The sequence below is a fragment of the Heterocephalus glaber genome, unplaced genomic scaffold (assembly GCF_053883595.1).
Source record: "Heterocephalus glaber isolate CG9 unplaced genomic scaffold, H.glaber_assembly_v1.0 deba00001673, whole genome shotgun sequence".
Taxonomy (NCBI): domain Eukaryota; kingdom Metazoa; phylum Chordata; class Mammalia; order Rodentia; family Bathyergidae; genus Heterocephalus; species Heterocephalus glaber.
This window is the reverse complement of record NW_028258410.1, coordinates 10,748,196-10,765,883: the sequence shown is the minus strand read 5'-3', so window position 1 is coordinate 10,765,883 and position 17,688 is coordinate 10,748,196. Positions and strand designations below refer to the sequence as shown.

Here is a 17,688-nt window from a genome sequence, read left to right as displayed (position 1 = left end):
CAATCCAGGGCTCTTTACGCCCCATCACCAAAGCAGGACCCTGCGTGTCTGGTGCAGAGTGTCTCAAGCCTCATGCAGTTTTCTAGGCCAGATGACTCAGACAGGCTCTGGCCCTGGCCTGCTGCGCACTCGACACTCTTGTCTCGGACCCTTTTCTCACGGTGCTGGAGACTCGGGGGCCTCTGCAGGTCTCCCAGTCTTCTTTCTCCTTCCCACTTCTGTGTGCTCCAAACTCCAGGTGCAGAGGTGCCCTTGGTCTCAGCTTCTCTTCTCCACTCGGGGAGTCTTCCGGGCTCTCCTTGGGTTCCCTTCCCTCGGGCCAGGTGCTGGTGGCTCTCTGAAGGCGTCTGCTAGGGCAACCCTAGGGATCACCTTTGATTTTTATCTCTGAAGCATCTCTAGTCTTCGCTACTGATTTTTAGCATCTTAGAAACCATCATTTCATAGATGATGATTGCTGTTTTGTTTTGTTTTCAAATGAGAAAGACAATTAAATCCCTGCTTGTTCATTTTGGACAGAAACAGAAGTTAGTGCCCTCGCTTTTCCTTTGAGGACTAGGATGCCCACATCCTTGGGGGCTTATTCAGTATATCATGTTTTCTATGATTCCTGAGACATTTTCTGAGTGAATATGTGGCAAAACAAGCAAGGTGGAGACCTTGCTGTGATGAGCCGCCATATTTGTTTTCCTCCATGGGGTGAAAATGCTTCATGCTCACGTAATGACCATGTTAGGGAGAGAGCTACCAGAACAAACAAATAGGGTGTGCTGTGTGATGACAGGAATGCACATGACTGCTGGAGTCCACACTGTGGCCTGGTTTCCCATCTCCCTCCTCTACTCAGCCACCGGCAGTGAGCAGCCTGTCCATGCTGCTCGGTGTTGCTCTTAGACACCAGTTGTGAGGTAGATTCATACAGACGGGCGCCTTACTGATCTCAGCAGGGCTGGATGGTTAGGCCTGTGGATGCCTTGGCAGGCCTGGGTTTCCATCTTGGTCCTCTTGTGGACATGCTAATGCTGAATGCTGGCAAAGCCCCGGGGCAGCGTGGTGACAAAGTTGACTAGGCAGGCCCAGAATTGTGGTGGGAGTTGTGTCTGGTCATGGAAGTCTCGAGCCATGAGCAGTTGAACTTTAGGGTCCGTCATGGAGGAAGATTTGGTGGAGACAGAAGGTTTGAGGATCGCTTCTGGGCACACCTACTTTAGAGGAGGGGAGAACAGGAGGAGCCAGCAAAAGTGGAGCCATGGCCATGGAGCGGGGGACACCGGCCGGTGTGATGCCTGGAAGGAGAGAAATGGGGGCTTTGAAGAAGAGGGTGAACCACGGCATCGGTGCCTCTGGGAGCTTGGGTGAAGGAGGCCTGAGCTTCCCACCAGTGTCCTTTGCTTCCTGCGGTGGATAATGGGAGCTGGATGCCGGGGGCTGGGGATGAGCCTGGAGCCCCACACGTAGGGACGTGGAGTGTGCATGGACTGTGGAAGGTGGCAAGGAGCCAGGACTGGGCTGTTGAGGTGTTGTCTGGGTCACTCTGGGACTGCACAGGGCTCTCCCCGAGGCTCAGCCAGTATTCCTTGAATACACACCCAGCATTGCTGTAAACCCTAAGTTAATTTCTAGAGTTTTGAAAAGCTGATTCTGACAAGTTTTGCATAAAAGCAATAGATTTCTTGTTGGTTTTATGGAGGGGACAGTTTTCCACCATCTTCCCTGACCTCTCTCAGTGACTTCTTTCATCTTATTTCCTGTACATGAGGCAACCATATTTATGATGAAAAAACAAAGTAGAGAAGACCAAAATTAAGTAAAATGATCAATCTTTTATGTGCCGTTTTATAATAAATGACATGCATTTACAAACTTGGCCACATATATATATATACACATATATCTCTATCTATAACATGGTTTCTTTTCATAATTTTCTTTCCTTAGTGTTATATTGGGAGGTTTGTCACTCAGTAGCATATGCATCATGATTCTTAATAGGTACACACTGTCCAGACAGAGCAGATGGACCATGATTTAACAAATGCCCTCTTATTGGAAGTGTAGGTCGTGTTTAATTTCTTTCTCTCATTAATAAGCCTGGGCTAAGCATCTCTTTATGTATTTTTGTGTACTTGCCTCATTCATTTAGGAGGAAGACTGCTACAAGTAGGATTCTGGAGGAAGGGCGAGGAAGAGGAAGCAGTCAGGTTTGGGAGCACTGGGGAGAGATGAAGTCGCTTCCTATGAGCACTGGGGATAGGAAGTCTCACCCCAGTCTCGGCTTTTGCTTCCTGTTCAGGGTTAGACAAGATGCTCTGGGAATGCCCCTTCAGATTAATTCAGCCAAATGAATAGAAGGGTCTCCCCAACCCAAGAAAAGTCCTCCTGGCAAGCCATTTTTCTAGAAATTTCCTTTTTTGAATTTTAAGTAGCAAGAACTGCCACCGTCATGAAGTCATGAAACTTCCTGGTGTTCCCAGCAACACCTTGGTGCACATGTGGTGACCTTCAGACACCTTGATGAGGTGTCCTGACACCCTGAAGACAGCCCAGAAACTTCCCGTGACCCCACCCGTGCTGTTCGTTACGTGGCCATTCTGTGTCCTTGCTGTGGTCCTGGGGTGGACTGAGTGGCAGTGGCAGGCATTCCCAAGGCCCAGGTCCCATCTATCTGGAAATCTCCAGTGGCAGGTTATTTTTCTCAGTTAAGAACAAATACGATGAAAAGTTTGTCACGACAGTCCCGAGACATTTGCAGTAAGCTTAAGGACGTGCTTTATTAAGAGCTAAAATGATTAAACCACAGGCAGTATAGTTTAATGATCCCACACACTGTAGCTCCTGGAAAATGGCAGTCCTCCTTTTGTCATGTATTAGACCCTTGACATTCAAGAAGGATTTGTCTGGGGACCTTTGAGACTTCCTAAATTCATGAACATTACCATAGCTTTCAGTTTCCCCATAACATGCAGTAAAGACCAATAAAAAATGCATGTGACTCCTTCAGACTCTTTATGATTCTATAAATACAGAACTGCAGTCATTTATAAAGCTATTAAGACACATTCAGGCTAGAGTTCCAGCTAAAATGATTTTCAGTCATTATTTTTCTCTTTCTCTCTGAGGCACATGACAAACAAGTTAACATTAGGAATTCAAGACCTGGCTGAATTCCATTTTTGTCTTACTTTATCCCAAATTTCTCTTAAACTGACATGTTGTCTAACTCCCCTGCTTCGTATTCCCACAGAGTAGGAGTTGACTTCCTTTGGGGAGCCGTTTTTCTTAAATGAGTTTTGCCCTCATCTGAGGACGTGTCCATGAGGGATGGTGGTGGCTCAGAGCCCCTGGGATACCCTAGTAAAAGTGCAAAGCCACCAGCTGCAAAACTGCCACCCTGTGGTGGCTGACATTTCAGTTACTTGCCAGTAGTTGGAGTGTGCCTGACCAGGGCCGAGGTGGAAGGGGCTCTGCTGCTCGGAAGCTCAGTTAAGTGGGACATCAGGCTTTCTCAGTGCTTCTCTCTGCCTCTGCATGCAGCAAGTGCCACTCTGTTCTTGTGTATATTTATTCCATTCCCCAAGACCCTCCTCAGGCCCCAGTTTCGCTCAGCTGATTCAGGACATGCATAAACTTCAGGAACAAACAGCCCAGCAGACACAGAGCCAGCAAGGCCTCCGTTCACTGAGATTCTCACTGATGACCCACTGTCTCCACGCTGTTCTGGGATGCAGGGCATAAGGGGCGGTCATGGAGTTTAAATTCCAGTGGAGGGGACAGACTATGAACTAGACAACCAGGAACATGTCTGCGAAGGAAGGGATTGAGACAGCATGGCCTGGTGGCAACTGGGGGCTCTGACTCACGCTGTGCCCCGCACAGGCGGCCCAGGTGGAGAGGAAAGAAAGACGGGGTAGTCTAGGACAGCGATGGCGAAACTTTTAGAACTTTCAGTGACAAACAGCCCATTGCGACACGCGTGCCATGGATTCGCCACCACTGTTTCAGGAGCTGAAAGAAAACCCGTGTGGCCAGAAGGTGGTAGACAATAGGCAAAGTCCGTGGCACATGGGGCTGGGCACAGCCCCCATAGGTGATTACTGTGTGCTACGTTCCTAACTCAGACACTTTGGAAAGGACAGAGTGGGTGGTATTAACAATCACCGAGGGACAGCAGGTGCCAACCGGGACTCTCTCTGGACCCCTGGGGGTGAGACCCTCTTCAGGAGGCTGAGGGAGCTGGCACGGTGCCATCACATCCCCCGTGCGGATGCCCCCAGCCCCACCGTGGCGCATGGGCGTCTCCCGGCTCCGGCTCCGCCCCCGGCCCTGTGGTCCAGGCTCCTTCCTCCCAGCTATGGGAGGCTGGATTATAAACCAGCAGCACTCTAAGACCTGTTTTCTCTGTCCCCCTCGACTCTTCTCCCCTGGTGGGCCTCTTAGGAACACTGCCCAGGAGATGCAAGAAGGAGCTACTGGCGGTGAAGCTGAGGAATCGGCCGAGCAAGCAGGAGCTGGAGGACCGGAACATTTTCCCCAGGAGGACTGATGAAGAAAGACAGGAAATCCGGCAGCAGATCGAACTGAAACTGTCCAAGTAAGTGGGAGTGTGCGGGTACTCACAGGGCTGCCGCTGTCCAAGGTCCTGCCTGGCCCTTGTGCTGGGCGGAGGTGCGCGAGTGCTGGTGACAGGTGCTCTTTGCTGCAGGGTCCCCTGTGAATGCAAAAGGCTCAGCAGCGTCCTTGGTCTGACTTGTTATTTCCCATGCAATCAAAACTGTCCCCAGTCATCGCCAAATGTCCCCTGGGGGGAATCAAGGCCAAGCCAGTGTGTGACCGAGTTACAGGTCACAGCCAGAAAGGCCTGGGACAGACTGGTAAGGACAAGCCCTGCCAGGGATGAGGACGGGGAGCAGCCCCTGCTCCCCTCCATCCGTGTTCCTGGCAAGAATGCAGATGTGCTATTGCTCACTTTTGGAAGTTTTTCAAGAGAAGCTACGCTCACACATGCACAGCTGTGTACATATAGACACACCGCGTGAGGTCTGCCTCCGGTTGTGGCACAGAGCCATGCGTGTGCACTCTCTTTGCTCCCCTGGAGGCCCGGGGTGGTCACTTGGCCTCTTGGTGGCCACTGTGGGAAGAAATGACTGTTTAAGGGGCAGGGCTTGGGCTGCCGTGCTGCTGGTGTCATGGTGTGGCCTTCAACAGAGCTCTTTGGGGGCCAGGTCTACTGTGGGCATGGGGTGTGGCTCTCAAGAGCTAGCTGCTCCCTCAGTGCTCGCTGTGTGTCCCAGTCCCCATCCACAGACACTCTCTGGGCATCCCAGAGCGGCAGAGTGGATGCCAATGGGTTCTTCCAGGAAAATTGGGTCCTTTTGCTGGGTCAGGCCCAAGGTAGGGCCCAATGTCAGCCCCACTTGTGTTTTGAGCTGCAGGGTAGGAAAGTACTAAGAACACAGTCCCCGTGTGGAATTCGGTGTCTCCTGCTTCTCCCTTGCCCTCCTATTGGCTATAAGCTTTCCACACAGAGCTGGGCTTGGGGGGACAACACACTGGACACCCGAGTCTGCCTCTACCTAGTTTAAGCCCTAGAGCTGGCAGAGAGGTGCCGGCCTGCTCAGCGGGTGTCGATGTCTCTGTGCCTCTCTCAATCTGCCTGCTGCCAGGGCTTCTCACTGTCCCCTGCCAGCCATCCCCTGAGGCCCCTGGGAATGCAGGTTCTGATGCTGCAGGGTAAAGCTAGGCTCGGGGTGCTCACGCTGCAGTCTGTGGACCACACATTGGACAGTGAGGGTCTCACACAGGGGTCCCAGCTACAGCTCCATGGAGGGGGCTTCAGGGTGTTCGGGTGTTCCCCAGGCCCCCACCCGCTGCTTACCAGTAGGACAGCCCCACCTGTGATATTGAAAACATTTCCAGATGTTGCCTCATGTCTTGTGGGGTAAGAGGAGGCCTGGCCTAAAAGCTGTCCTGGGCTCCTTCCTGGGGCAATTCCAGGGCACTTCCTTTCAGGGGAGCCCTTGTTTCTGCCTTGCATGTGGACCTGGGGCCCCATGGTTCCCATGTCCTGCAGAGCTCTCTATGTGGACTTTATGATGGAGAACGGGGAATGTGGTGAGTAAAGCCCAGACACCGGTGGCTGTGACCACACAACACTGAGGCTGTTGTGCTTCTCTGGGGCTCAGTTCTCCTACCTGGAAAAGGGAAGTGAGGTCACCTGCTTGACTTGATGCCAAGGAGGGGCTGCCCAGTGTGGCCCGTGTCCACTGCGGCTGTGAGGTCTCACACTATGTCCTGAGGGCTGGAGAACAGTTGGGCTTGGAACCGTATAGACCTAGGTTTGAATCCAAGCTCTGCACCAGATCCTGGGAAACCTTGGGCGAGTCCATCTGTCCCATCCAGCTCAGTTTTCTCCTCCAGAAAGTGGGGAGTGCTGGCACTTCCGAGGCCTTTGGGGGAACCTGTAAGGGAGGCAGGCATGTGGAATTGCCCCAACAGGTGGCAGGTGCTCAGTAAATCTGGGCGCTTGGTGAGTGCAGCCTGGGACCCAGTCTTCCCCACCCCCCTTCCTGCCCTGGTCCTGCTCTGTATGGCCAGGGCGGCCCAAGCTCAGGTCCGAGGTTGAGAGGCCTGTGGTGACCATGGCTCTCAGATCCCAGGGCAGGTTAGACATGCGACCCCGCACAGCCCTGTGAAGTGGCCTGTCCTGGGTAGGACCCTGGTGCACATGTGTGAATTGTCTAACGTGGGAACCCATGCTGACCTTCTTGGCTGGTTGGAGTGAGGTTGTCATGATTCCTCACACTGTGTCTGGTCATTTCTGGGGTCTTTGGGGGAAACTGTGTGGCCAACCATGCCGCTGTCCTTTTTATGCCAGGTGCTACCAAATGGTTGCTCAGAGTTGCCGCACCATTTTCCTCCCTGCCTGACCCTGTGGGACCCTGCTGCTTCGGGCCTGGTCTCCGCAGTCTCAGTAATGGGACATGTGAGCTCATGGCACCTGGTTTTCCATTTCTTTGGGTCCCAGTGAGGATGAATGTGTGTTCAGTGTGTTTGTCCTCCTATTCTTGAGTTTTTCCCTCAATTGAAATTCTTGAAACTGTCCCTCGGAGTGGCAGGAGTCAGTGTCATGGCCATGCCTCTCAGCTGCCCCTCTGGTCTGAGGTGCAGTCCTTCCGTGTGGGCCTTGAATGGGGCCTCTTGACCCACCCTCAGGTTTCGTCAGATGAAACAGCATGAACTGAGAATGCACTCAGTACACCTGCTCTGGTGAGCATCCCAGCTTAGCAACACAGTGCACTGTGAAGGCTTTGCCTGTGATCTGGGCTGATGAGAGCTGCTGCTAGTGCCAGGGGTGACCAGACAGTCTGACCGTGGGTCACTGGATCAGGGAAAGAGCAAAATTAAAAATTGGATGTACAGTGTGTACTGAGTGGCATTGCTTTCATACCATCTTAAAGGTGAAAAATTATAATTTGAAAAATCCTAAATTGGGAATTGTATTTTCACTTCTAAATGCTTTTCTTCAACGTACAGAAGCTTTGATATTTAAGGTCAGCGTATTACAGTCATATACATCAGGAGTCAGCTGGTTTTCTGTAAAGGACCAGTGGTGAATTCTTTCAGATGTGTGGGCCATACCGTCTGTCACACCTACTCTCCTGAGGCATTGAATCACTAAGGCAGCTACAGATGCTATGCAAATGAATGGGCATGACTGGGTGTCAATAAAACTTTATTTCAAAAAGAGGCAGCAGTCCTTGGGACAAAGTTTGCTGAGTACTGATATGTTTTAGGGCCCATACTATTTGTACCCGTGTCTGGGACAGAATACCCAACACTCACAGCTTGAAGAAGGAGAAGTTTATTTTAGCTCATGGTTTCAGGAGATTTAGTCTGTGGTTAGTTGGTGTCAAGGCAGAAACAGCATTGTGGAAAGGAGTGGCGGAGGAAAGCTGCTCACCCCATGGCAGCCAGGAAGCAGAGAGCAGGGAGAGGCAAGGACAGGAGCCCATCCTTCAGGTCACTGCACTGATCCCCTCTTCCACCAGGCCGTACCTCCTAACAGCACAGGGGATTAATCCACTATCAGCCCAGCACCTCCATGACCCAGTTACCTTCTGAAAGCCCTACCTTGGAACACATGAGATTTTGGGGGACACTTTAGATCTAAAGCTTAACAGTACCATTTGTGTGTGTGTGTGTTGGTTTTTTTTTTGGTACCGGGGATCGAACTCGGGACCTTGCGCTTGTGAGGCAGGCACCAGAACCACTGAGCTAAATCCCTGGCCCAACAGTACCATTTTCAAAAAGTCTTTTCTAGCCTGGAAGTCAAAAGAATTCTATTTACAGCAGACACTTGACTTATGAACTCAATTTGTCCATGAGAGCTGGTTGTAACGCAAGTTGGTCAATTGAAAGCTCATTTGGGTCGTAACTCAAGACTTTGGTCATAAGTTAAAACTAAAATTCCAGTTGTAACCCAAGTTGTTTGTATGTCAGGCCAGTCATAACTTGAGGGTCCACTGTACTCATTATTTGTAGCAACCTTCTAACTGTGCCAGTTGAAAACGTTTGTTTCATAACCAATTTAAGTTCTCTTTCAACCTGAAATATTAATAAACAAAAAGAAGGTAGGTAAAGATGATAGCATATGTAGCTCAAAAATGCTACAAAAGCTGTCAGCACACTGCAGGCAGCAGGGAACATCTGGGAGCCCATCCCCAGCTGTGGCCGAAAAGGGAGACCACCGGGCTGCCGGAGGAGGAGGGGCCAGAAGCAGAGAGCCTGGCATGGGATTTACCCCCATTACTCACTGTACCTATAACTAATTTTAAACCTTCGACTAGGATATAACAGCTCCCTGGATGTTTATCTCCATGTTTAAAAACTGAAAAGCAGCTCCAGAATTAGAAGCCAGCGGTTGAGAAATCACCTCCCTCCCAAGAGGTCAGACATGGCTTTCTAGAGGGCAGTTTGTTTTCCCTACAGGGATGATTTAATTGGGTCTCTTTGTCTGTGTTTTGCCTCCTTTCATATATTCTTCCACCATCTCTTACTGAATAATTCAGCCTCTGGTTTCCATAGCAACGTGCCAGCTACCGTATCCTGAAGAGCATTTGGTATTTTCATTTTTTAACTTACAGACCCTTAATATTTTATCTTCCTAGTGCTCCCAGGTTTTTCTGGGGACCAGTCACTACCCTGCCTGCACCCCACCCCCCATGACACTCACTGTGCGCTTGGACAGGGGACTGTGGTGCAGCTGGGTTAACGTCCCCCTTTCTGCCTTAAGACATACACAAGAGAATGAGCAGAGCGCTGAGCACCTGCAGTTCCCTGGTGAGAAACAGCAGGGTCCCCCAGAAGTCACACATCCTGCCGCCTCAGTCCTACATGCCACACCTCTTTAGGGAGGCCACTGACCACACGCCTCTCAGTGACCCAGCAACAGGAGAGTCACTGTCATCTCTGTTTCAGCCATGAGAAGATTTAATTACAGTGAGAGAGAGACCCAAGCACCTTGTAGCCACTTAGCTAGAAGAAGCTGGCTTTGGAGCCTGCGGTCACAGAACACCGAGAGCTTCAGGCCAAGCTTCTCAGACACTAAGATGCCGCCTTGTGTATCTGGAGTCATGGCCTTGCATTTGCTTCTGTTGGTCTGGCTTTGATTGGAGTGTACTGAGGCTGTCAGCCAGCACACAGTTCTCCGGCATGAAGCACTCTGCTCCTGAGTTGGCGGGGGAGAGAGAGGAGACAGTGCAAAATGTCACCCAGTCTGGGATGGGTGGGGTTAGAAACCCATCCTGAAGATATTTAGAGGGAGACTCAGCCCAGCCAGGCCTTTGGAGAAGGTGGAAGGCTCGCTGAACCCCAGCTCTTCCGGTCTCAGTGAGTGTCTGGGAATCTCTGTCCTGGTCTGTAGGAGGGCATCAGAGTGTGTTCTGATGGCGTTAGCGTGAGAGGAGATCCTGCAGCTCAACTACTCTTGTGACAGAATCCCCCCCGCACGTGGGCTGGTTATCACCTGTACGGGACATGGAGGCCACCAACAGGTCTCGGGGGATTAAGGGGGCTGCTGAACAGTGGCTGGAGGGCCAGGGAGGCCGGTCGGCCAGCTGGGTTGAAGCCTCACTGTGGATGCTGGGGGAGATGTTCTGGCCCTGTGGGTGACTGACTGCCTGGGGTTTGCCTGAGGACCGACACTGGGCAGGCACCTCCCGAGTGATGCACAGATCTATTAGCGCTCTCTTGGGGAGTCCTTTGTGCTGGCTGTGTGTGAGAATCTGATTAAACCTCAATGGCATCCTTCGGGAGTTGGCATTTAGCATGTTAACGCAGTAGCTAACTGATCTTCCAGCTCTCTTGGTACATTTTGTCCTGCTGCATCTAGAACAGGCCGCTACCACTCAGGCCTGTAGGAGAACATAGACCCTGGGAGAAACTGCTCTGCTAACTCTCATGCCCGCTCTCCTTGAGACCCGTGGGCTTTCCTTGGGAGTGTCAGGGTGAGACTTGGTGGGACTGCTGGACCCAGGAGGCTGGAGGGGAGCCAGCACTGCACAGTTTCTCAGCGCTGTGGACACAGCACTTTGCAAGTTCTATTGCTTCTGGGCTTAGGAAGAAAAAAAATGGATTCCTTTTAATTGCCCAAAAGAAAGCCAGTTGCTTCTAAAGCGTGGATGTTTCACTGCAGGTGTGGGGTTTGTAATAACAGATGGCATTGACGAGCCCTGGCTGTCTCCTGCCCTCCTCCCTGACCTGCAGTGTGGGTGGGAGCCCATTTAGCCCGGGTGATTCGAATGGAGTCCTTGAACCTCACTGCAGGGAGCAGACACAGTTATTAACAGCATCCTCCCGTTCCCCTGTCTGGAAGGTCCACACGAGCTCCCTGCGATGGCTCCTGTTAGTGACCCCAGTTTTCAGATGAGGAAAACTCCGCAAGTGCATACTTCTGTCTGATCACACACCAGGGAAAGAAAGTAGGAAATCCGTGGGTGGATAATTGGCCATCTGATTCTCATCGGTTCTCACATCTGGCTGTGAAAAAAATCACAGGGAAGCAGTGAAATTCAGATTCCCAATCCCTGCTCCATGCCCCAAGCAGGGATCTGTACTTCAAGAGCCCCTCTTCCCCCTGGGTCACCACTGCCTTTACTGTGGCCTTTTCCTCAGGATTCTTGGAAGACTATGGCCTGAAGCTCTGGTGTCGAAGTGACCTGGTCTTTGGCTCCCTGGCTGATCTGTTGGTGTGCTAAGGAGAGTGTGCATTTTGTAATTAATTGCTTTGGTTGCCAGGAAGCTCCGAGTGCAATGTACGGCTGTTGGGGATTAATGTGTTGCACCACTGGAGAAGGTGTCTGAGCTTGACCTGTCCTTCTGTTGTACGCCCTTTGTTTCATCTCCTCAACTCTTGTCTTCATGAGGTATATCTTCCTATGCATAGTGTCGAATCCATTTCTAGATTTTACATATTAAAATTTAAGTAACTAAAAAAAAAACTCAAGTAAAAGTAGTTTTTTGAAGGCTGTATTATTAGCTGGTGTGAGATTTTGCCGTCCAACATCATATCGAGTGTTTTCAAATGTTCATGTGTAATAGTGGTGTAGTATTTAAGGACCAAAAGGAAATGCCAGATTGCTGCTTCCCTCCCACCATTAGTAGACATTTAGTTTGTTTCAAGATCTTCACATTTCAAATAAAGCTAATGATCATTTTCCCACATGACAGATGTTTTTTCTTTTCATGGAGTGTTTACACGAACTGTATTTCCAGAAGTGTTAAAGGAAGAAAAGTATACTGAATGAGACATGAATGAAAAGCAGTCATCAAATAATACCATAGCTCCCAAAAGATCAGTGAGGTAGAACTGGAATGCACGGCATGAGGGGGAGTGAAATTTCTGAACAAATATACGGAAAGTAACTTCACTGGCAGGTAAACATAAAAATTACATAACGAACATTTGGCCCTAGTTGACAATAAAACATTTATATAATATGCTTTTTAAATATTGTATTTTAATAGTAATATTAATATATAAATAACGATAAAGAACTAAGTAACAGTATCTGGCACTAGTGGGGTTGTTTATTTCCTACTTTTCATCCCTGGGATCAAGTATCTGACACACACAACTTAAAGAGCAAAGGTTTATTTGGCTCACAGTTTCAGAGGTTTCAGTCCATGGCCGGCTGGCTCCAAGGCAGCAATATCATGGAGGGAACTGGCAGAAGAGAGAAAACCCATTGCAGCTGGAAGCAGAGGGCAGAGACCCAGGGACCAGACATAGTACCTGACATCATGCCCTCATGACCAGTCACACGGCTACCCGGAAGTATGCTTTAGCAATTTCTTTTTCTTTTTTTTGGTACCCAGGGATCGAACTCCGGTCCTTGCGCTTGCACAGCAGGTGGTGAAACCACTGAGCTAAATCCCTGGCCCCCCTTCAGCAATTTCTGGGCATCTCTTGACCCAATTGAGATTAATCGTCACAACCTCATCTCACCACTGGCAGTCACATGGGAACGGGACTCAAAAATAATTTATCAATGCATATGAATTGTTGGGACAATTTGTACCTTGTAGCTCAACACTCTCCTTGTGGCAGCTAAGAATTTAGAAGAAAGAAGTACAGGGAGCAGAGGGAAGTGAAGGGAGTATCAGAGAGGGCGGGAATAGCTTCGGCTCACGTAAGGACGTCGCTGTGTTTTGCTCTGGGGGCTTTGGTGAGGCCGTTCCTGAGCACAGGATGAGGCCCCCGACTTCTCCAAGTCTTCCCTGGTTCTCTACCTTTGAGATGGTGCGGAGCAGTGGATTCTTAGGTCACTGCCAGACAATACTGTGGGCAGTGCCAGCCAGGAGAGCTTCCTGAACACGTCTCACGCATCACGTAAGCCTAGAATGAGCCCATGAGGTAGAGGCCCCAAACCTTCATTTCAGGGGAGGTGGTGGGACCAAATGGGAATGGCTTGGTTGGGGTTTCCAGTCTCCTATGTAGGCTCAGCATCCAGAACTGTGCCAGAGCAGGTCTGCACAGACCCTGAGCAAGCTGGGCTGGGTTCCTCTGGGATGTGCATACGTCTTTATCCTTCAGCCCTCCCTGCTTTAGCACTGGCACCATCAGCACCTGTTTCCCATGACGATGTCTGTGTCGGTGATGTGGACTCTGCACATCTGCAGAGTGTGTGGCTTCCTATTTGACCTTTGCGTCTGCTCCACCTACAACCCAAGGCCTCGCAAGGGGTGAGATATTATTGGGTTGTGTCCTCACGCACGGCAGCCATCCCTGTTGTTCCTTGCAGTAGGTTTAGGACAGTGTGACAGCTGGGATCAGCACCTTCACCTCCAGGTGGGCCTCAGTTCCTACAGACAGAGCACACTGAGGAGTGGAGTCAAGGACACATAGAAGCGGGGTGGGCTGGCTGGGGCTGGGCTTGGTCTTGCTGGGGCCTTTTTTCTGCAGTGGGTTTGTATCTGAGCCTCTGTGGATAATTCCCGCAGCCCTGGAAGTGTCCTGTAAATTCCAGACAAGTGGAAGGGGAACAATTGGCTTCCGGTGCCAGATTTCATAATGTACTCGTTTCACAACTGTCCCTGCAGTGGGCTGAGCCCGACTTTGGGAAGGCTCTGCTGCAGTTCTGGTCAGGGACCCTCCCCGCTGCTCTTCATATCCGGTGACCCACACCGCCTTGAAAGCAAGGAACCAAAGAAACCTGAGAGAAGTCACATGGGCCACTATCCCTGTGCCCAGGAGTAGCTTTGCCAAAGTGCCCTGGAGCCAGCCAGAGTTGGTGTCGTTGTGTGAGCACAGTTCATGCGCGGTTCCCTGGATTTGGAGTGGTTGGGTTCCCCAGGCTCACAGGGAGCACAGGGCCATGCTGAGCGCAGGTCCGGTTTATTCTGCAGGTTCAGCTGGTCTTGGCCATCTCCTGGGGTGCACACCCCCCGCTACAGAAATGCTGTGTTCAGCGTGCAGGTGGCAGGTGCCGGGGTCCAAAGATGAACCGGCCTACTCCACGGTGCATAAATAAGTCGTTGCATATAATAACATATGAGCAAAGGTGGACACACGAACCAGCTACTGAACAGCAGAGCCAGGAGGGAGAGAGTAATTCAGCAGGAGGTAGGGAGAGTTGGGGTGCAGGCGTCAGAGAGGGCATGTGGTCCGGTGGATGGACGAGTGCTGGTTCACCTGGCATGCTGGAGGGCAGGAGGGCGAAGATGGGCCAGAAAGAGAGTGGTTGCACAGCAGCACAGTGCCCAGCCCTTTGCTGCTCACCGAGGTCATTGCTGCTCTGGAGATTCAGTGCTGGACCCAGAAAAAGGGCGGAGAGGGAGTGCCCTGAACCCAGCCATGCTCCACTGTGGCTCCCCGGGCACTCACAGCTGGCCCCGGTCAGTTCCAGGCCACCTGACTGAGGGACCTTCCTGGACCACCCCCAGCAGCACACCCTCACCCATCACCTTGTCCCCATCTGGCACCCACCCAGCGTCTGTCTCCTGTAGGCACGCTGTGTCCTGTGATGCTCTGAGCGGTCACTGAGCGCTGGTGTTACGTGAATGAAGGTCTGGCCTTTCCTGGGAAGCACTAAGGGCTCCCTGGAAGTCACGAGATACCACACTGCTGCGGTGTTGAGGTTGGTTTGGGGAGCAGGTGCCATCCCACAAGTGGGAGATAGGAGGACGTGGGTGAGGGGCCAGTGGCCCCCTGCCCTGGGGATTGGAGAGGGCACACAGGAAGCAGGAAAGGAGGCGAGGGGTGGAGTGGAGGTAGGGCCACATGACCAAATGTAGACCCACAGCACTGGCACTGCCTGGGGCCCCTGGACCTTTGGCACGTTGTCGGCAGATCTAGACGAGCTTGCCAAAGGAGCCTGAGGAGCATAGAGGGGTGGGCGGTTTGAACCAGTCGGTCACAATTCTGGACAGCACTGGCTCTGAATTCAAGGGCATTTAAGGACCTTTGCAGTGTTTTATTTTCTTTTATTGTTCATTTCCCACCCCAGCATCCATCCTCTGATTTCATGTTGCTTTTACAGATGGACAGTGAATAGTGGCTGGGTTTTTGTTCATTTGTTTTTTGGCCAGCAGTGGCCACCAGGGACTTCCATGTGTTTGGGGTAATAAGCCTTTCTCTTGGAAACTGGCAGTCACGAGCTTTTTTCTGAAATACAACCCAAGGGAAATAAAGGGACTCAAAATCTACTTTTCTTTGTTCTGGAAGCCTGTAGGGCTCCTGCTAGTGAACTTTCCTGAATAATTTGGGATTGTAGGTTTAGCACATCAGAATCAAGTACTTCTGTGGAGGGAAGACGCAAGCAAAGGACAGGCCCTCCTTCATGGTGCACAGGAAGGGATAAGGACCGAGTTCCCTGGCTTTGCAGGCATAGCCTCTCTCACAAGCTTGACGGCTCACAGGCTTGACCTGGGACTGTCGCTGATACATCCCAGCTGGACACCCAGTCAAAAGCACCCTTCAGTTGCAGAGGGCTCTGGTTGCTGGACAACTGTCCAGAGGGAAATACAATGTTTCCTCCCAGCATGAGCCACGAGAGCACAGGGTGGCCTCAGGTGAATGTGGTTCCTGAATGTTCTCTGCTCAGTCTTTGAAATTGCCAGCTGGGGCAATGTCCAAAGGGATTTTCAGATGCACAGTAAATGAGTAGACTAATAAAGAACTCATTAAACCCAAGATATTTCGTGAACAAGAAGCTAACAGCTAGATATTTCAGCAAAAGAAATGCAATTGTGGCAGTGAAGGGTGAGCTCTAATGGGACTCCAGGTTTACAACGAACCTCAAGGTTGCAGAAAGGTCCTTGGCTTTTGGTGTCATGGGTTTGGGAATCTGATGGGAACTTTGAGCATATTGAGTTTGCAAACATTTCCCACTGTTGCAGGAATTTCACCTTTCACAGGTGCTACTTGTCCAGTGCAACCTGCATGTGCTGAGGATTTTGTACACATTCTGGCATTTAACTGATGCGAAAGGCCTCACAGTCTCCACTTTGCATGGGAGAACAACGAGGCTCAGAAAGGTTAGTGGCCAGTGAGCAGTTGTATGAGGGCATGAATCCAGCCCGTTAATCCTGCAGTCCTTAGCACTCACACTAGCAACCTGCCCCACAACTCCTTGCAGCTGTCCGGGGGCTTTCCCTGGTTTATATGATTCTCCACCTAGGCAGCAGATGCTCCTCAAAGGAAGGCATGTACTTCAACCTTCATCTTCAGTGCTTGGTGCATAGTAGGCTCTTAGCTATTGACTGTCCAATGGGTGGGTGGGTGGGTAGATGGGTAAATAATTGTATGATTGGGTAGATATGCAATTGGGAACTTAGATGAAGAGACAGGTAGTTGGATGGTTGGGGAGCTGGATGGACACATGGATAGAGATGGTTGAAAGGACGGGTGGGTGGTGGGATCATTAACAGAGGTGGATAGGAGTAGGTAGAAGAAGAGACAGAAGAATGGATAGTGGATAAGTGGTTGGTGGTTATGTAGCCAGATGGGTGAGTGGAAGGATGGATGGTTGGGTAGATAGATGATGGATAGAGTAGTTGTTTCATCATTACATAGCTGGTTAGGTGGATAGAGAAGTAATTAAGTGGATGAATATCAGGGCACACCAGACACAATGACTGAGAGTTCAGTTCAACAAAGTTAGTTGTTATTGAATGGAATGAATATCTTCTTTTACATATCAAGTTCTTCAGATACTTTTAAGAAATTATTACATTTGCCAAGTTAATGCATAACCAATATATTCAGAAGTGCATTTGGACAAGGTGAGCCCTCAGATCTGCAGTGGACACTGCTACTTTTGGAGGTTGGTTCCCTTGTTGGGGGTGCATCCAGGCCAGAACCTGAATTACTCCTGCCACACTGCTGCTTTCTGGCAGCCTACCACACTTCAGGGCTCTGGCCCTCCATCACTGGAGGCAGCCTCTGGTGGGCAGCAGGGCTCCTCCGAAAGCTGCCTGCGCACTGCTCACAAAGCAGGGGGAGAGAGGCCTTCCTGAACAGAAGAGGCTGGCATTGGCCCATGTCCCTCCCAGGGGCAAGAGGGGTTGTCTTCACCGCTCGTTTCGCAGAGTAGAAATAACAAGCCCAAACGTGCCATTATGACTTGGGTCAGGAACTCTTGCTGAAGAAGGCAATGGACTCAGGTCGTGAAGGGTGTCCTGACTTGGTCTGAGGAGGGCCCACACTCACTGATGCAGACAGCTGCCACTCAGGTCCTGAGGGACTGCCAGGTCTGTGGGACCAGAATTTCCCAAGGAAACTGAACATTTTATTTTTTATAATCTTGTTTTTAACCGATACATAGAAATTGTACATACCAGTGGGGTAACATGATGTTTTGATTCATGTATACATTGCATAATATTTAAATTCAGCTAAATCTACTTCCTCAAACATTTTATCATTTCTTAATGGGGAAAACTTTGAAATTTTCATTCTCTTTTGTGGCTGAACAGCATTCCATTATGTATGAATATCACATTTTTTATCCCGTCATCAGTTGGACAGGTAGCGGAACCCCACACCTTGGCTATTGTGAATAGCACTGCGATCAGCATGGGAATGCAGACGGCTCTCTGACATACTGACTTCACTTCCTTTGATATCTACCCAGGAGTGGGGTTGCTGTATCATAAGTAGTTCTAGTTTTATGTTTTTTAAGGAACTTC

General features: G+C 50.5%; 1 protein-coding gene across 4 annotated transcripts in view; it reads left to right on the top strand.

Annotated features, from left to right (window-relative positions):
• Phactr3 (phosphatase and actin regulator 3) overlaps positions 1-17,688 on the top strand; it is a 214,529-nt gene that overhangs the window by 168,692 nt on the left and 28,149 nt on the right. For all 4 annotated transcript variants that reach the window (XM_004840977.2, XM_004840976.3, XM_087197520.1 and 1 more), the window contains one exon: positions 4,438-4,591. In XM_004840977.2, the coding sequence (XP_004841034.1) occupies positions 4,438-4,591 (154 nt within the window). The remainder of the gene's footprint in view (positions 1-4,437; positions 4,592-17,688) is intronic.